General features: G+C 55.2%; 1 protein-coding gene across 1 annotated transcript; it reads left to right on the forward strand.

Annotated features, from left to right (window-relative positions):
• The first annotated feature begins 1,014 nt into the window (after positions 1-1,014).
• TRARG1 (trafficking regulator of GLUT4 (SLC2A4) 1) lies at positions 1,015-15,950 on the forward strand. Its single transcript, XM_046676286.1, has 3 exons — positions 1,015-1,761; positions 11,588-11,720; positions 13,158-15,950. Exons 1-3 carry the CDS (start codon positions 1,375-1,377, stop codon positions 13,169-13,171), a joined length of 534 nt encoding a protein of 177 aa, XP_046532242.1. The 5' UTR covers positions 1,015-1,374; the 3' UTR covers positions 13,172-15,950.
• The last annotated feature ends 1,093 nt before the right edge of the window (positions 15,951-17,043 follow it).

Raw genomic sequence — 17,043 nt, forward strand, 5'->3', positions numbered from 1 at the left:
TCTCTCCATTTCCAGGCCTCGGTTTTCTCATCTGTGATATCAAAGGATTTGGACTCCATGCTCTCTGAGACTCCTTCCCACCTGTAACTTCCCGCCCCCCACCCCGTCGTGCATGACTCTAGGGTTTAAACTCTTTCCAGCACCCTCCTCCAAAACACACACACCCTGGTGGCTCCAAGTCCCCCTTGTAAAAAACAAGGAGAGAGAGAAAGGGATGCAAGGAATAGCGAAGGAGGCAGAAACCAAGGGAGGAGACATAAGAGGACAAAGACAGAGCAAGAATCAGAGAGGACAGGCAGCCAAACCGAGGCCCTTCAGATCTGGCAGCTGCCCGGAGGAGCTCCCAAACAGGAGGGATCTTGGCCAGCTTTTTAGCACAGCAGAAGAGCTCTAATGGGCTTGAGATGCGGCCAACGCTTCCTTCCTTCCGCCTACTCTGCCCCGCCCCTTGCTGAGCTGCTCAGAAACCCATTCAGAGGGCCCTCCTGGTCCAGACAGGATCCTCCAGGGGCCACACTGGTGCTCAAGCCTCTCCCTCCCTTCTGGAGCCAGGAGCCAGGAGCCAGGGTCTGGCCTCCTGTGGGGGCGGGAGGTCAGGGTTGAGGTGGGATGCCATAGGTCCAGAGCCCAGCGTTTCCCCGACAGGTAGGAGGAAGCGCGAGCTGCTCCAGTAGAAGAGAGGCGGAGGGCTGTTTCCCAGGACAGTTGAAGACACACCCCTTAGTGACTCCCTTTGTCTTTTTCCCCATGCAGAGCCCCCAGACTAGAGCAGCAGGTCCTGGGACCACAATGGAACCAGAAGCAGCCCCGAGTCCCTCAGGGCTGGCCTGGGCTGGGCAGAGCTGGGCTGAGCTGGGCTGGGCACAGGGAGAACGCTGCTGGGCGGTTCTCAGAGGAGAGGGGAATTGAAAAGGAAAAGCATCTTTGAGGAGGGCAGGGGGAGGGAGGCTCTGTGGCGCACGCGCGCACACACACACACACACACACACACACACACACACAGAGCCTCCCTGACTTAGCCTAAGCCTCACTTGGGAGAGGAGCATTCTTCTCTCTGCTCTTGGAGCTGCTTTCTGTTGCTTCCCCGCCCATCTGTGCTGTCAGCAGCACCAGCAAAGTTGGCCTCAAACTTGAACCAGGCTGAACTTGATTCCAGCTTCCAAGCTTCCAGCTTCCAGGAGCTCCGTGGGGGCAGCAGGCAGGCCCCAGCCTCCAAACTCAGCTGGCCTGGAGGAGCTGACCCTTGCTCCCCTAGGTGATACTTCTGCCCCTGACCTGTAGGCCCCTAGTCTGGGCTGAGGAATGGTGCGCTGAGGTCCTTCTGGAGCCCCTCGTGCCTACTTGGAGCTTGAGCAGCCCGAGGCTCAGGCCAACATGGCCAACCCTGTGCAGCCTCAGTTTCCCTCCGCACGGGAGCCAGGCACCACCTCACCCCTGGACCTGCAAGAGATGGAAAAGCTGCTCATCAAGGTGGACGACAAGGATGACAAGTCCCTGAAGCTGTCCAAGTCCCTCTCGGGGGCTCTGGACCTGGAGCAGAATGGCCATGGCCTGCCCTTCAAGGTGATATCCGAGGGGCACCGGGAGGTGACACTCCCCCGGTCACCCTCTAGGGCCAGCTCAAGGCGGGCATCCTCCATTGCCACCACCTCCTATGCCCAGGACCAAGAAGTCCCCAAAGATTATCTCATCCTTGCCATCGCCTCCTGCTTCTGCCCTGTCTGGCCTCTCAACCTCATCCCCCTCATCTTTTCTATCATGGTAAGTGGTTCACTTGGTTCCAGGGGCAGGGACGGGCCCAGGGGTCAGCAGGAACCCCACGCCCTGCCTGCGGTGTAGAGGAGGGAGAGCCGGGTGCCAGGGTCTGAGGAAGACCCCCTGCCTCAGCTGGCTACCACTCCCCCTTGGAGAGGGGGCCGGGGGCCAGGAGAGCTCCTTCATCTTTGCTCCTGGCCAACACAGCTTGACTTTGCACACATCCCTGCTGGGGAGGGGACCCCAGGGAACTGCCTAGAGCTAAATTCTGATTGCAGAAAGAGAGCCAAGTTGAGAGTCTTGCCTTTTGGGTGGGTAGGGTTGTCCCGAGGAGGCATTTCTGAGCGGGAGTGTGTATCAGCAGAAGTTGCAGCCGGCATGGGGTCCCAGGGCTCCGTGTTCTCAGGAGGGGAGCCAACCCCTCCTTCCCTGGGGCCACCTGGGCATTCTAACAGCCTCTGCCAGCTCTGGTTTCCAAGGGCCAGCAGTGGCTTCCCTCCCACGCACGGAGGGCCCCTGGGCCTGGCTCCCCGGAGGGGCTCACGGGGAGGGGTGTTCGCAGGCTGCTCCTCTGCAGGGGAGTTCCCACTGGGGCCTTCTGGGACTCGTGGTTGCCCTGATTTCAGCATTTGTCTGCAGGGTAGGAGAGGTTTAGATCAGGGGTGGAAAATGTGAGTGTGGGAGGCCATGGTTGGCCTTGCCAAGGAGGGGCATAGGGGCTAGTCTTTGCTCCTCACACTCTTGTACTGTAGGGTTTTGAGCAAATTGTCTTGGATTGTCCTCAAACCAAGCCATTTGGATAGAGCTATTTACAGAAGATCCACAGAAAATGTTGGTAGAGGTCAGCAAGTGACTTTTGAGGTCCAGGAAGGAGAGAGACTGGGCAGGCAATGACTTTCAGGATGAGGTTGGAGCAGGGGAGAGAAAATTGCCGGCCCCAGGACTGAGGACTGGGCAGAGAGGACCGTCTGCCTCCCTCTGGAGTGACTCCACCGCTGAGTCATCTGTCACCGAACCCCCAGGAGCTGTGGTCACTCCCGCTGCCCCCAGGCTGTGCTCCGAGAGACCCCCTATTTCCTCATACATGTCCGTCCACTCCACTGAGCCCAGTCTGCAGCCAGGGAAGGCTTTCCGACCCCCATCAAATCCAGGACCACCTACCGGGGCGTCGGGGGACACTGGCATCATTTCTGAGTCTGAGGGACTTGGCACGGGTGCAAGAGCCAGGGCTGGGCAGGACGCAGGGCGAGGCCTTTGAGGGACTCCTGTGCTGTCTGCTTCACTTGAGGATACCTGGGGCCAGAGCCAGACCCCAAGGGTGCAGCCAGTGGCTCTGGGCAGGGCCAACCTCTTGGTTACGGGGAGAAGCCCCAGGAGGGGAGACAGGCTTTGGGGAGGGAAACCACACAAGAGCCCAGAAGAAAACAGTCACTAGAATCTGTCTCTTGGGGGTGGGGGGGTGGCAGGGGACAGGCTGCGTAGGGGCTGCCTTTGTCCAAAGAAACCTCGGCCCAAGGCTGTGAGACCACTGAACCCACCCCTAGGGCATTTCTACATCCTTTGCAGGTCCTTGAGTCAGGTCTCACGGTCACTGGGCCCTGGGTAGGGAGTACAGCACTAAACCAGACACCTTGGCCCGTTCCCAGGAGCCTCCAGTCCAGTGGGGAGAAACTCGTAAACAGATTCTGAGAACACGTGGCAGGAAGCGCCCATGCTAGTCAAAACCATAAGGTATTGTGTGGCCTCAGGCAAGTCACTCAACCCTCCCTTCTCCTCAGTATTCCCATCTGCAAAATGGGTGTCACCATAAAACCCCTACGTTATAGAGCTGTGTGAGGGCAAAATGAGATGAGCCACACAAAGTGCTGAGGAACGACACCCAGCACATAGTAAGCGCTGTTATACGGCAGGTCCCAGTGATGCAGTGGCAGCTGAGTGTCCCCCTGGTGGGGGAGGGGAAGCCATCACAGGTTTGTTGTTCTTTTTTAGAACTTTAGATATAGTTCACATATACAATTCACCCGTCTAAAGTGTACAATGCAATGGTTTTTAGTATATTCACAAAGTGCAACCATAACCACAGTCAACTTTAGAATATTTTCCTCACCTCCAAAAGAAACCCTGTATCTTTTTTCTATCATCCCCCTCTCTCCTTGTCCCTCCCAGACCTAAACAACCACTAATCTTCTTTCTGTCTCTATGGACTTGCTTCTTCTGGACGTTTCATATACGTGGGATCGTACAACATGTGGTCCTTTGGGACTGGCTTCTTTCCCCGGGCAGCACGATTTCAAGCTTTGCCCCTGCTGCAGCGTGTACGTTGTAGGGTTTGGAGCCAGCGAGGGGCGCAGTCAGATTTCCATCTTGGTGGATCAGTCTGGTGCAGGGTGAGAGGAGGGTCTGAAGGGGCCCCTCTGAGCCTGGCATTTGGGAGAGGGGACCTTTGCAGGAGCACAGGTGAGAGATGAAGAGGTCTGGACCATGGCCATGGCAAGGGACAGGGCAGGTTTCTGGAAACCTTCTAAGAGTTGGTAACACAGACATTCAGTCAGTCGACCATTCACTTGCTATTTTGGACGGAACTAAGTGGTAGAGGATGACTAGGCTTCCTCGTGAACGAATGTGCCTCTTTTATGAACCAGGCACCCTGCTGGGCATTTGGGGAGTGGATGGATAAGACCCAGTCTGTCTGGCATGGCAGAAGGATGTGGGACTGTGATGTAGGGGAGATGGGCAGGGGCCTGTTCTAGGAATCTAAGTTTTATCCTAGTGGCTCTGAGGAGCCCCTGGAAAATTTCAAGCAGAGGCATGATATGGTCAGTTCACATTTTAAAATGAACACCCAAATGCATTGTGGGATATGAGCTAGAGCAGTTAGGACTGAGAGCAGGAAGACCCCACAGGAGGCTCTTGAGGTAGTCCAGGCAGGGGTGGTGGGGGCCTGGACCAAGGAGCGGCTTAGAAGGTAGGGCCCTGGTGAGAGAGCTGTCAAGGAGGCAGGAGCGGTTCTGGCTCTAGACTCCTGGTTAGCCAACTCAGAAACAGCGGAGCTCTGGGGACTATGGCATTTAAGGGGTGAGAAGAGGAGAGAAAAGAGTTTTGAAAATAAGATTCCAGGAGGTGGGAGGAAAACTGGAAAAGAAAGAGACACCTAGGGAGGAGCGAGTTTGAAGGAGGGAGCAGTCAAATGCGGCAGAGAGATCAGGTTCAATAAGGATGGGACAGTCCACTGGCTTGGCCATTTACAGACCCCTGTTGACCCTGGTGACGGAGAGACTTAGGCCAAAAGGAGAGAGGTGACTGGGGAGGCCAGTTTCCTGAAGAGTGGAGAGATGCAATCTAGAAGAAGGACTCCTTCCCCGGGAGCCTGGAGGAGAGGCCGTGAGGAAAAAGCAGATAGAAATACTCAAAGGGAAGGGCGTAGTACATGCCGTTTGGGCTCCATGCCACCAGGGGCGTGGAGGGCAGGGTCATTGGCTGAGAAATAAGGGCTTGATGGGAGAGGAGAGGTGACTAGGGGCAGACAGGTCAATGGCTTGAAGGCTGTGCTGAGGCTGGAGACCAGGGTCTGAGTTGTTATCAGTCTGCATGGTGGTGTGGGTTTTTTCTAGCTATAGGTATAGAGTCACAGATGTGACATTGGGCCCACCCAAGGCTGGGGATGGCAGAGTTGCCATGAGGGCAGGGCCAGGTGGCACAGAAGATGCTGGCGAAGGTGGCTGAGATGATGCACCAAAGGATCAGTCTGGACTGGGAGGGAGTGAGGCCGGGAAGATGGCCATAGCCTTGGAGGAGACGGTCACAGGTCTCAGAGAAGTCAAAGGGCAGGTGCAGGGGATGAGAGAGATATTGGGGGTTTGAGATTTCAAAGGAGGAGCCAGGTGGGGTGATGGTGAGGGTGGAGTATAGTTGTGGAAATGAATTTCCAAAGGGAACTGTTAGGAGCCTGGGAGAAGGAACCTGAGAGAGCCCAGTGTTGAGGGATAATATTCCTACCATTCACTACATGCTTGCTAAATATTAGGAGCAGGTCCAAATTCTTTACATATATCATCTCATTTCATCCAGACTCTGAACCTATGAGGCCTAGGTATTGTTATTCTCATTTTACAGATGAGAAAATTGAAGCACAGAGATGTGACATGACTGCTGGTAACTGGGAGCCCAGGATCAGACGCCTAGGACCAGAGTTCACGTTCCCACCCATTACACTAACCTGCCTCCTGGGAATCGGGGAGCCCAAGTGGGGAGCCTTATTGGGTGTGCCCACAGCTGTCTCCCCTCTTCTGGGAGCCAGTCTAGTTCACAGGACCCTCCGTTCCCCAAGGAAGGAAGGGGTCAGTTATTCATCTAGGGCTGAAACACTCGGTCCCATGCAGGGGTGAAGGGTGGACAGAGAGCATGGAAAGAGTAAGTCTCCTGTGCTGGTGTCTCCAGGTCCTGGGGACAGACTTCAGAACTCCTTATCTGAGGTCCCCCTGCCGGTTACCAAGTGAAGGGTCAGGCCCTTGACCCCAGGGTGGAAGGAGACCCACAGCCCTAACAGCCTCTCTAGAGCTTCCCGTCTGCAGAGCACGCCCTGATAGAGACTGGCAGAGTCTGGTTAATTGTTCCTATTTAACAAGCAAGGCAACTGAGGCATGCAGAACGGTGCCTTGCCCATGGTCACACAACTGGTGAGAGGCAGGTCAGCTGGATGCTCAGTTCATTGTTCTCTGCATGGCCCCACACTGCATCTGCCTCGAGGGGCAGGGATGGTGTGTCCCTCTCAGGAAAGCCAAACCTTTCAGGCACTTGTGCCGGGAGGGAAGAATTCCACTTCCTTCTCATTTTCTCTCTCCCTCCACCCCCTGCCACCAACCGTTCCCTCTGCTCCACTAACTCTGTCAGTGGAAGACTAGTGGACCAGTAGCATCCTTCCCACTGTGGCTTTGACAGGGGCCTCCTGTGAGCAGGGCTGGCCGACCAGGACCTCTACCTGAGGAGCTGTGATCACAGGTGTCCAGGCCCACCATAGCCTTCTGTGAGCCTCCTGGCATGGCCAGGGCAAGGCTGGCTTCATCCATTTTACTTCTGGGTCAGGCTGGGAAGTGGCCATGTTCCTCAATGCCAGCGAGGTCTCCTGTCAATGAGAAGAGCTGGACCCCAGGCGGTAGGCCTTCCGTAGAGGACAGTGATAAAACAAGCTTCAGACAGACCTGGGTGTGCATCCCAGCTCTATCCCTTGTAAGCCACGTGACTGTGTCCAAATCACTCAGCCTCCTTCTTTAGCCTCAGTTTCCTCATCTATAAAATAGGTGTAAGAAAACCATCGACCTCATTGGGCCATTGGGAGGATTAAATGAGCTGATGTGTGAAAGCACCTGGCATAGAGTAAATGCTCAATAAATGGAAGCGGTTGCTGTTATGATTAATGCTAAATGAAACCTGGCAATGTCAGAGGAAAGGGCAAATCTCCCATGGACAGGCAGTGCTGACTTCAATCAATTTTGGGTTAATGGAGTCTCACCCCTCGTTATACTCCCCGGGGGAGGTGGGCAGCCCTGTCTTTGGTTTTGGGGGAAGGCTCTGAGCAGTCCCTTCTCTGCAAGTTGTTCCTGCCCCACCTGGAGTGCCGCAGAGATCTAGAGCAGCTTCAGTGCTCCCTGTCTTAGGATTTTTGGTTACCTAATTATTTAACCGATGTGTTGCAGGCTGACTTTCAATCATTTGTGCATCTATCCATTCACTCAGTAAGAGCGCGGAGCACCAATTGGGGTTGACGGTCAGCTGGTACACAGACATATGGCTTAAAATACTGACACACTGCTGAATTGGCTGCTAAATGGCTGTTATCTCAAGCCCCTAAGCATCCCCAATCCCTTGTATCCACCACTGCAGCTGCTCTGACTCCTTTCCTGTGACCCCGCACCAGGCCTCCCCAGTCTCCAGCAACTGGGGGGTTAACTTGTAGTCAGGGTATTCCAGAAACAATTGCAGTGTTGCAAAGAGAGGGATGTGAAGGGGCATGGGGAAGCACATCCCTTTGCTTTGACCTTCTGGGAGATGCTTGAGCTCTGTGGAAGGACTGGTCGCTGATCGGCCCTGGCACGTCTTGTCCCTTCTCCTCAGATCTGCTGGGCTTGGCTTGAAACTCGTGGGTGGAGGAAGCTCTTTCCTGAGAAGTTCTGTTGCCACTTTCCTCTGGCTGGTTTCAGCCTCGAGCAGCTCTCTCCAGCATCTTCCCCACCTCTCCCCCTCTTCCTACCCTCTCCCTGCTCTCAGACTTTTATCAATGTCTGTCAATGATCTATTAACCTGAATTCATTTTTTCCCCTCACCATTCCCACAGCCATTGCAATCAGAAGTGATCTATTAATTTACAGTCATTACAACCATTCCTGCAATTATTACTATTATGCTTTCAACTTGAGCCATTTTGTATAAGGGGAAGATGATGCCACTAAGTGGGGATGGGAGAGCAGCTGGTAATTTGCTCATAAAAAGAAGTGAAGGGTCTTTCATCCCTAGAGTCAAAGGATGGTTCTTTCATTTGGTAACTGATGAGGGGACTTCAGAAATGAGTGCCAGCTAGCAGCGAGGAACTTCTATGTCTAAAATTAGGGCTCTACTCTTAGAGACAGGGTACAGATTGTACTCCCTCCATTGTACAGATCAGAAGTTTACACTGCACAGTGTGTATAAAATGTCTGACACAAGAAAGCAGCCACAATCTGGTCTGCTCTGTTCCATCAGGCCATTTCCACTGCATCTCCTTCAACAGTGTCTCTTGGACTCGAAGGAACATGTGTGACCGGGATGCAGGACTGAGGGCTCTGTGGATAAAGAAGAGAGATTGGGCTTCGTGTGACTGGAAAAATTACCTCTCACTCTCACCTCCCCTACCCTGCTTCTCATGCCCAGGCAACCACTCGTGCGCCTCTCTCCATGGTCCTGAATCACTACTGCGTGCACAAGTATTTCTTTGGAAAGTGGGGGACAGGACTCATCCCAAACCCTGAGCCCTTCTGCCCGCATGCCATGCTTACATCTAATGAGTCCCTTGACTCACGGTAGACCCAGAATTTCTAAAGTCACACTTCCTAGAAATCCCTGAAACCTTTCAGTATGTTGCCCCCTCTTCCTTCAATGTTGCTTTGGTGTTGAATTCCTGAGTTCAGTGACCTGGGCTGGCCATGCAGAGAGCCGTAAGTGGCATGGGTTAGTGGGTGGGGCCAAAGCCCAGATACCAGTTACCTGTCCTATGGGACCTGTTGCCCTTATTTCTTTCATGAATCTTCTATTTTCATGAACCTCCTTTAACTTTGAGCATTCCACTGGCTAAGATCAGTGATTAGAAAACAGTCTCTCTTCTCATTCTTTTTCTCTCTTCTTTTAGTCTTTACTTCCTCAAACATTTACTGAATACCTATGGGGGCCTGTTTCTAGGTTACATAAGAGGGATACCAAGACTGAGGCTGCATGGTCCCTGACTTCAAGGAGCTTATAGTCCAGAGAAGGAGACTGACACAGCCACAAGAAATAATAACACAAGGTGGTAAGGGAGAAAAAGAGAGTAATGCAAGATCCTTGGAGCCCCAAGGAGGAGATGATTAATTGCTTGTGGGAACAAAGGAAAGTTTTACTAGAGGTGACTCTTGAAGGATGAGGAGGAGCTGTTGAAGTGGCAATATGGTAATGAGGAAAGGCATTCCAGCAGAGATATGGTACATGCAAAGACACTGAGACATAAAGATGTATCCCTTTTATGAGGAGTCACATGACCAGGCTTGCATTTGAAAGACCTCACCTTGGCTGTTAAGAAGAGGTTGGATGGGGGCAAGGCTGGAGCAGAGAGACCAGTGAGGATGAGGCTGATGCAATCTCCAGAAGAAACAAATTGAGGGAGGTGGCTAGGGCAGTGTAGTTAGGGCTGGAGAGGTAGGGATGGACCTGAGGGACATCAGAAAGGTCAGAAATTCATACCTGATTGTATTTGATGGTAGGGAGAGACAGAGAGGAAGTCCAGGAGGAGAGATGCTAGGATTCCCTCCCGGAAATTGGAGCTGTAGGAAACAGCCCTGTGATGAGGCTTTGCTATTCATGGTGCACCCTGCCAGAGAGAGGAGCCTTACACACTGCTGCATCCTGGGGACCTAGCACAGTGCCTGGCGTACATATCTGTGGAGTGACATGGTCGGGTGGGCAGTAGAATGGAGAGGAAGAGAGCTTAGAGGCAGGGGGATCCTCAGGAGGCTGTTGTCCCAGCTTAAGAGACAAATGGTGCCTGGAACTATTAGGGCAAGTGCCAGGGACCTAGAGAAGAGAGTTGCAATGGAATTGACAAGGAGAGGATACTGATGAGTTGGGTAGGATGGGAGAGGAGTTGTCACGGAGCGGGAGGACTCCAGGCTGTTGCCAATAATTGGCGCTCTGGCACGTGGAAGGAGGAGCACAAGGCCAGGAGCAGATCTGGGAAGTGGGAAGCTATGGTTTGGGGCAAAGCGAGTTTGATGCCATGCTGTGGCAGAGAGGTGGCACTGGTGGCAGAGAGATGGCACTGGCCTGGAAGGAGCTTGGAACAGGGAACCACGGGGTAGGGGTGGGGGATCAGTTAGAATTCTGAGAGGTAAAGAGGACAGGAGCCCAGCGAGGGGGACACCCCCATAAAGAGAACAGAGAAGAGAAGGGTCCCTTCTTTGGACTTTAGCTTCTTTAAAGGTGGGCAACACTGCCAACCTCATAGGATGATTCTGACGTTAAATGAGATAATTTGAATACAGTCCTTAGAAAGCTGCCCGACACAAACTAAGGGCTCAGCGAATCATCGTCATCATCATCATCATCATCATCAAAGTCCTTCATTACATTTCCATGCTGAATCAGGAGCCTCAAAGGAAGTAAAATAACCAAATAAGTGGCCTGAGGCCTTAAAGCCCTTCAGTGGACTCCTGCCTGTGCCCGTTCTAGAAGTCCAAGAAGCATCAGGGAGTTCTACAGCGGGAGGAATCTGGAGGTCACGGGCCAGCCCTGGCCAGCAGGTGACACCTGAACCATCACAGGGGTGCCGGGCTTCAGATCCTTGGGACTCATCTCCTGCAGAGCCACCCCAGGCTCCTCTCTGTCCCCTCCCTCACCCACCCTGATTTCACCAAATTAAATAGGGCCAAGAAAAACCGAGCTCACTGAGAAGGAGCGAGTATCAAATAGGGCCCCTGCGAAGCCACATGTAGCTCCCCGCCCGCCCAGGCCCAGGCTTCCCCCTTCAAACCCCAAACACCTCGCCTTTCTGGTGTGATTCGACAGTGCGCTCGGTTGAATGAGGATGTGGTCCCTGATGGGAAACAGGGGGAGGGAGGAACACTGTGATTTTTTTTCTTTTGTGGCAAGAGGGAGCTCAGAGAGGAAAGGAGGCAGGAACATCAGGCCATAGAAAAAGCCACAGGAGCTGCCTGAGGATCTCAGTGAGGCCGCAGCAGCGAGCCTCTGGGGCTGGCTTATCTGCTCCAGCCAGCTCAGCATGGCCTGGACCTGGTCCGTCCTCTCAGGCCCTCGGTCTCCACTGTACTACCCTGCCCCGTCACTGTCCTGAGACAATGCCCTGCATTGCTTGGTTCTGCATCCAGCTGTCCCCAGCCAGGGAGGGGCAGGCTTGGTTAGGGGTCCCCACAAGAGGTCTGGGCCACTGGAGTCCAAGCCACTTCTCCAAGAGGATCCCGCTTCCTCTCCCCGAGGGCGGATGCTGGAGTGTGGGCTGCAGTGGGGAGTGGGTGTGTTCCGGAGGCCCAGGCAAGGGACCCCCGTGGGGCTGCTGAGACACCTTCCTGAGGTCTCTGCCATCCTCTCTCTGCAGTCTCGAAGTAGCGTGCAACAGGGGGACCTGGACGGGGCCCGGAGGCTGGGCCGCCTGGCCCGGCTGCTCAGCATCACCTTCATCATCATGGGCATCATCATCATCATCGTGGCTGTGACTGTCAACTTCGCAGGTGAGGTCCAGCTGCACAGAATGGAGGGAGCCAGCTTGCTTGGTGTGAGGACTGTGGAATGGGGTAGCCCACCCCTGTGGGACAGGGGGCGGGGGAGGTAAAGTGAGTGGGGGCCACAGGCCGGCCTCTCGCTCTACAAAAGCAAGCCAGTCCCCGGCAGTCACCAGCTGCGTGGGACTGACTATCACACCTGGAGAGTAGGTCAGTAGGAACGGATGGGGGAAGAGCATGGGCCTAGGAGGCAGAGGCGAGGAGCTTGGCCGGCTCTGTGGCCCTGGGACCTGGGCCAGTGTCCGTCTGGCTGAGCCTCAGGGGTTTTCATGGCTACGGTGTAAGAGGAAACCTCCAGCACACAGGCTTTTGTGAGCCATCACCCAAGACAATGGATGTGACATTGTATAAACTGCACGCTGGCCACACAAGCTTCCCTGCCAAGACAGCCAGGACATGCCGGACGTGGTGTGTGTGGTGGCATGTGGTGGAAGTCAGGAAGTAAGACTTCTGTGAGCATCCAGAGGTGGCCTGGGGAAGTTATCCAAGCAGGGGAGCCATTTTCAAAGGTGCCTCTCAGCCACTCACAAGGCCCGTGCAGCTTCATGAGTTTCTGGGCTTGTTAGGTCAGGGTTGTCTGTCCCGCTGCCTCCACACACTCGCCTTGAGAGAGCCCCCCAGCATCTCTGCTCCTGCAGTGATCAATCTAGGCTTTTCCCCTAGAGACCTGCTCCTCCAAATGTGCCCCACGGACCAGCATCAGGGACAGCTGACACCAGGAACCAGAAACGCAGAATCTCAGGCCCCACCCAGACCCAGAGAAACAGAATCTGCGTTTTCATAAGATTCCTGGCCCAATCATTAAAGTTTGGGAGACACTGACCTAAAACATGGGATGTTCAACTTGAGACAGAAAGCTGGGGACTCCGGGGTCACGGGCCACCTCGGCCACCTAGGAGAAGGAAGACTTCAGGTTTGTAACCAGCCTTCCTGGGTTCAAAATCCACGTCCTCCACTTTCTATCTGAACTGAAGCACGTTCCATAACCTGAGTCTGATAGACGTGCAGGCACGTGAGAGGCGGGAACCCACCAGCCCGGGGCATCCGCCTCACTCAGAACCTCCTGATGGTCCTGCTCTTCATCCTTTGAGCTGTGATTCTTTCGATGGCAAGTGACAACCGAACTCAAATTGGCAGAGGGAATTGTTTAGCTTTCACTAAAAAATGCAAGCATAGATGGTTCTGTGTTCAGGGGTCACATGCCCCGCTCTGAATCAATCAGCCAGGCTGTGGTCCTCACACTGGCAGGAGTTGAGTCCCACCAAGAGCCCAAACCAAATGATCCCCGTCACCTTTCCCCACTAGGAAACAGAAACCCAGGTCCATGAGGACTTGAAGACTCGTGTTCTGAGCTCGCTTCTGCCATAACTGTTCTTTCCTTTACAGTTCAGCAGAAGTAGAAGGAACCAGGGCACTGTGCTCACGGAGGCAGGCCCAGGCCAGCTGGAATGCTCCAAACCCACACACCCCACGCCCCACGGGAGGACAGGGCCGTGACCGCCAAGCACCCACCTATCCCCAAGCTCCAAAAGCACAAACTCGGAGGAAAACCCCCAAGTCACCCTACTGTCAGCCCACATCAGATAGGAAAAGTGAGAGGAAGAAAGGAAGGAAGGAAATTAAATTAACTGTGAAACCGATGAATAATGTGGCGTAATCTCATGGGCTCGTCCCCACAGTTTGACCCCAGTGTTCTGGCTTGCTCCTCATTCCCGTGATTTCCTGGGATCTACCAAGCAGCATCTACTGCCAGAATGAGAAGAAACTAGCCCCACAAAGGAGACGAAGCATGGTGGGGAGAGAAGCAGCACCCTCCCTGTGTGTCCGATGCCCGGGAGCAAAGACATGGGACATTATCTTTTGTATTTTTCTTGCGGGGATAAAAAAGACCGTTTGCACGCCCTGTGCCACATACCTGCTGCGTTCCCAGCCAGTGTCCAGAGCTCAGACGCTGAGCTGCCCCTCAGCACACACCCTGGACCCCCTCAGGCACATGGGATGTGCAGCTACCCCGGAAAGAGGTGACAGTGACATTCATCGCAGGGCGGAGGCACAGAGAGGGATGTTGGTGAAGACAAGAACAGGGTTAGCACGACCCTCGGATGCTTCCCAAACTTTTCAGCCTCGGAAATATCTCTGCTGAGAACTCTGGTCCTGGAGCGTCTCCCAGGATGACCTAGGCCTCCTCTTGCTCCTTACCTGTGTGTAGCCTGGGCCACCAACCAACCGCCCTGGCCTCACCCCGCCCCCTGCTCTGCCAGTGAGGAGGAGCCTGGGCGTGAGCTCTTGCTCTGCCATGGCCTCCCCCATGGTCTGGGGTACAAACTTGGGGCCCTATGCAGAATGGCTCAGGTCCCCATGCAGAGCGGCTGAGGGTCTCCATGCAGAGGCTCAGGCAGGGCCTGGGCTCCGGCTCCCAGCCCAGCTGCATTTGAAGCTTCGTGCCTCACCCTGTGCCTCTGGCCCTCCACACACAGCTGAGGCTTTCCGTGGAGGAGGCTTTGGGACAACCCCGGCGGGGACTTCCCACGGGCTCCCAGGCTCTTAGCAGTGTTTGTACTGCCCGCAGGGGAGTGGGCTGGAGAGTTTTTCTGGAAGTTTATTGTTTATTGGGTCCAGAGAGTTCCAAGACAGAGGGAAGAGCTTGGCCGAAGGGTCCTGTCTACAGGAGAGTGGGGAGCCCGGGGTTTGGGGATACACTCACATGCCCGGAGGCAGGGGCTGGACATATGGCCTCTGTCTCAGGACCTAATGGGACGCCTGAAAGGAGCTGAGCAAGAACCCTCGGGCTCCTGCCTGGTTTTCGGCCCCAAGATTCTCCCCGGACTTCTCCCTGGTGCAGGCTGTGCCCACGGGGCCCTCTCCTGCTCCGGCCTCCCCTGCTGGCTTCAGCTCCCAGACCCTCAGGGAGGGATGCTCCAGGTTTCCCGCCCTGGCAGGCCCCGCCCAGCAGCCGGGTTTACTGTGCATCGTGGGAGGGCAGGTTCTCAGCCACAGCCAGAGTGGCCTCAGGTTGGCAAGGAATGTTTCCCCTCACCCGTTCCGGACCCTTGTGCCTCCTCTCAGGTCCCCCGCCCATCTCCCCCCACTTCTCAGAGGCTCCTGGGAGGGAACCTGTTAGCACAGAGGCTCTGTCTGCCAGGAGGGGCTCTGAGTCCCGAGTGCAGCTCTAAGCCTTCTAGGAGGGGCTGCGTGACAGGGGAGGTCTGCAGGGCCCAGGGCCACTGGGTGGATCCCTCTTGGGCTGGTGGTCCTGTGTCAGTCCCCTACCTGGGGAATAAACTCCAACTGCTCCCAACCCTAAAGGAGGGGCTGGCTGGGTTTGCTTTATGGGGCCTTTGAGGCCTAAATAGACATGCCTCTCTTTGTCGGGGGAGGGAGGGAGTGAGCCCAAAATATTTGTGTCACTTTTGAGGTCAGGTCAGGCCAGGGGAGATGTGAGGTCTATGGAGCTGGTGGTTGTTCCCGGGCTCTGGAAGGAGGGATCATGAATTGGCAGTTTCCTGGCAGGCCCCAGGGTTTCCCAGCTTCAGCACCCCCGGGAGAAGAGAGAAACGAGCAGACGGGTTAAGCCTGGTCTCCTGGGAAATGACGGCAGAGGTAGGACTGTGGCCTCTGAGTGCACAGGGCCTCTCACACACCCAGACCTGCCCCGCTCCCCCCAGGATCACACCCACACACACTTGTTCATACCCAAAACCCAGAAGAGTTGAGAAAGACAGAAGCCACCAGCAGAGCCGAAGAAACAGGCACAGCTGGGACATCCTTCCATTCAGGCAAGAATGACTTGAGAGTTTAGTACCAAGGATGGAGCTCAGAGGCCTCGAGGTGTGTGGAAGGAGTAGAGGCCCCAAGAGCCCGGCCCCTCTGGTAGAGAGGAGCACAAGCCCCAGGACCAGAAACCCTTCAAAGATAAGCCTGGGAGGGAGGGCCCCGCCGCCCTGCCCACAGCAGCCTGGCTGCCCCAGGCCTCCTTGAAGCTGGAAGGAACAGTGGCCCTGCTGTCCCAACTCCATCTCAGTCCAGCCACTGGCTGCATGAGCACTACGGCCCGGCTTGGGGCGCTGACCCAGCCTCTCCAGTGTCCCACAGGGAGCAGCAAGCGCTGCCCCTCACCACCCCGGCACCGCCCTCACCAGTTCACTGCTCTGTAGTTCTTGGCATGGAAAGAAATAAAGCTGACCGTATGTGCACACTGTGGGCCTGTGTTTATGCTGCTGGGGTCAAGGGGTTCCAACAACTGGGGGGTGTCCACTCAGCCTGTCAGTCCCAGGGTCAGGCTGGGAGCTGGGCACTGGGAAGCCTGGAAACACTGGGGCCCCGTGGCCACCTCAAGGCTTTCCCCTGGGCAAGTCATTTGTTCTCTCTGTGCCTCAGTTTCTCCAGTGAGTAACGCCAGTCCCACCTCCCCTCAGTTGTTCTTTGGCATATGAACAAAGAATTTAAGAGCGGAGAGAAGAGGGCAGGAAACTGGCACTTGCTGACAGCCTGGAGCATGCTGGGCGTTTTACACACATTGGCAAATGCACACGGCACTCCTGGGGGTTACTAGTGTTGTCCCTGGGTTCAGATTGGTAAACTGAGGCCCAGAGAGGTTCAGGGACTTGCCCCAGGTCACACCATGCCTGGCACACAGAAGGTACTGAATGAATGTTGGTGAACTGACCCCCTCCCTAGGTCTGACCCCAGACTTGGCTTCTTGCTGCCAAGCTCTGCTGCCCAGAGAGGAAAGCCCTATGGGGCTGAAGCCCTGTGGAAGGCAGGGGAGAGTTTGTTGTGTTGGGGAGGGGGAGGTGAGGGGCAGGCTCCATTTCCCAGGCTGCAGGATGAAGCAGGTCGCTTGCTGTGGAAGGTGGCGGGGCCTCAGCAGGGCAGGCCAAGGGGGAGGCGCTGCGGGCAGAGCCATATCCTCCCCCACCTCTTTCATAAAGGCACTAATCCCACCCGTGAGACCTGTGCCCTCATGACCTAACCACCTCCCAAACGCCTCACCTCCTGATACCGTCTCCTTGAGGGTTAAGATTTCAACATACAAATCTGGGGGACACAACATTCAGACCACAGCGGCGTGTAAGGGCTTCAGTGGGCGCTCACCAGGGGAGCTGGAAGGCAGCAGCAAGCTTTGCCTGGGAGGGGGAGGGGAGGCGTCCCTGAGGGACCTGAGGCAGGGCCCCCTCCCTCTCTCCTTCCACAACCTTGTACTAAGCACCTACTATGTAAAGGCCCTGAACTGGACCCTGAGGACACAAAGATGAAAAAGGACAGGCTTCCT

This window comes from Equus quagga, chromosome 11, assembly GCF_021613505.1.
Source record: "Equus quagga isolate Etosha38 chromosome 11, UCLA_HA_Equagga_1.0, whole genome shotgun sequence".
Classification (NCBI taxonomy): Eukaryota; Metazoa; Chordata; class Mammalia; order Perissodactyla; family Equidae; genus Equus; species Equus quagga.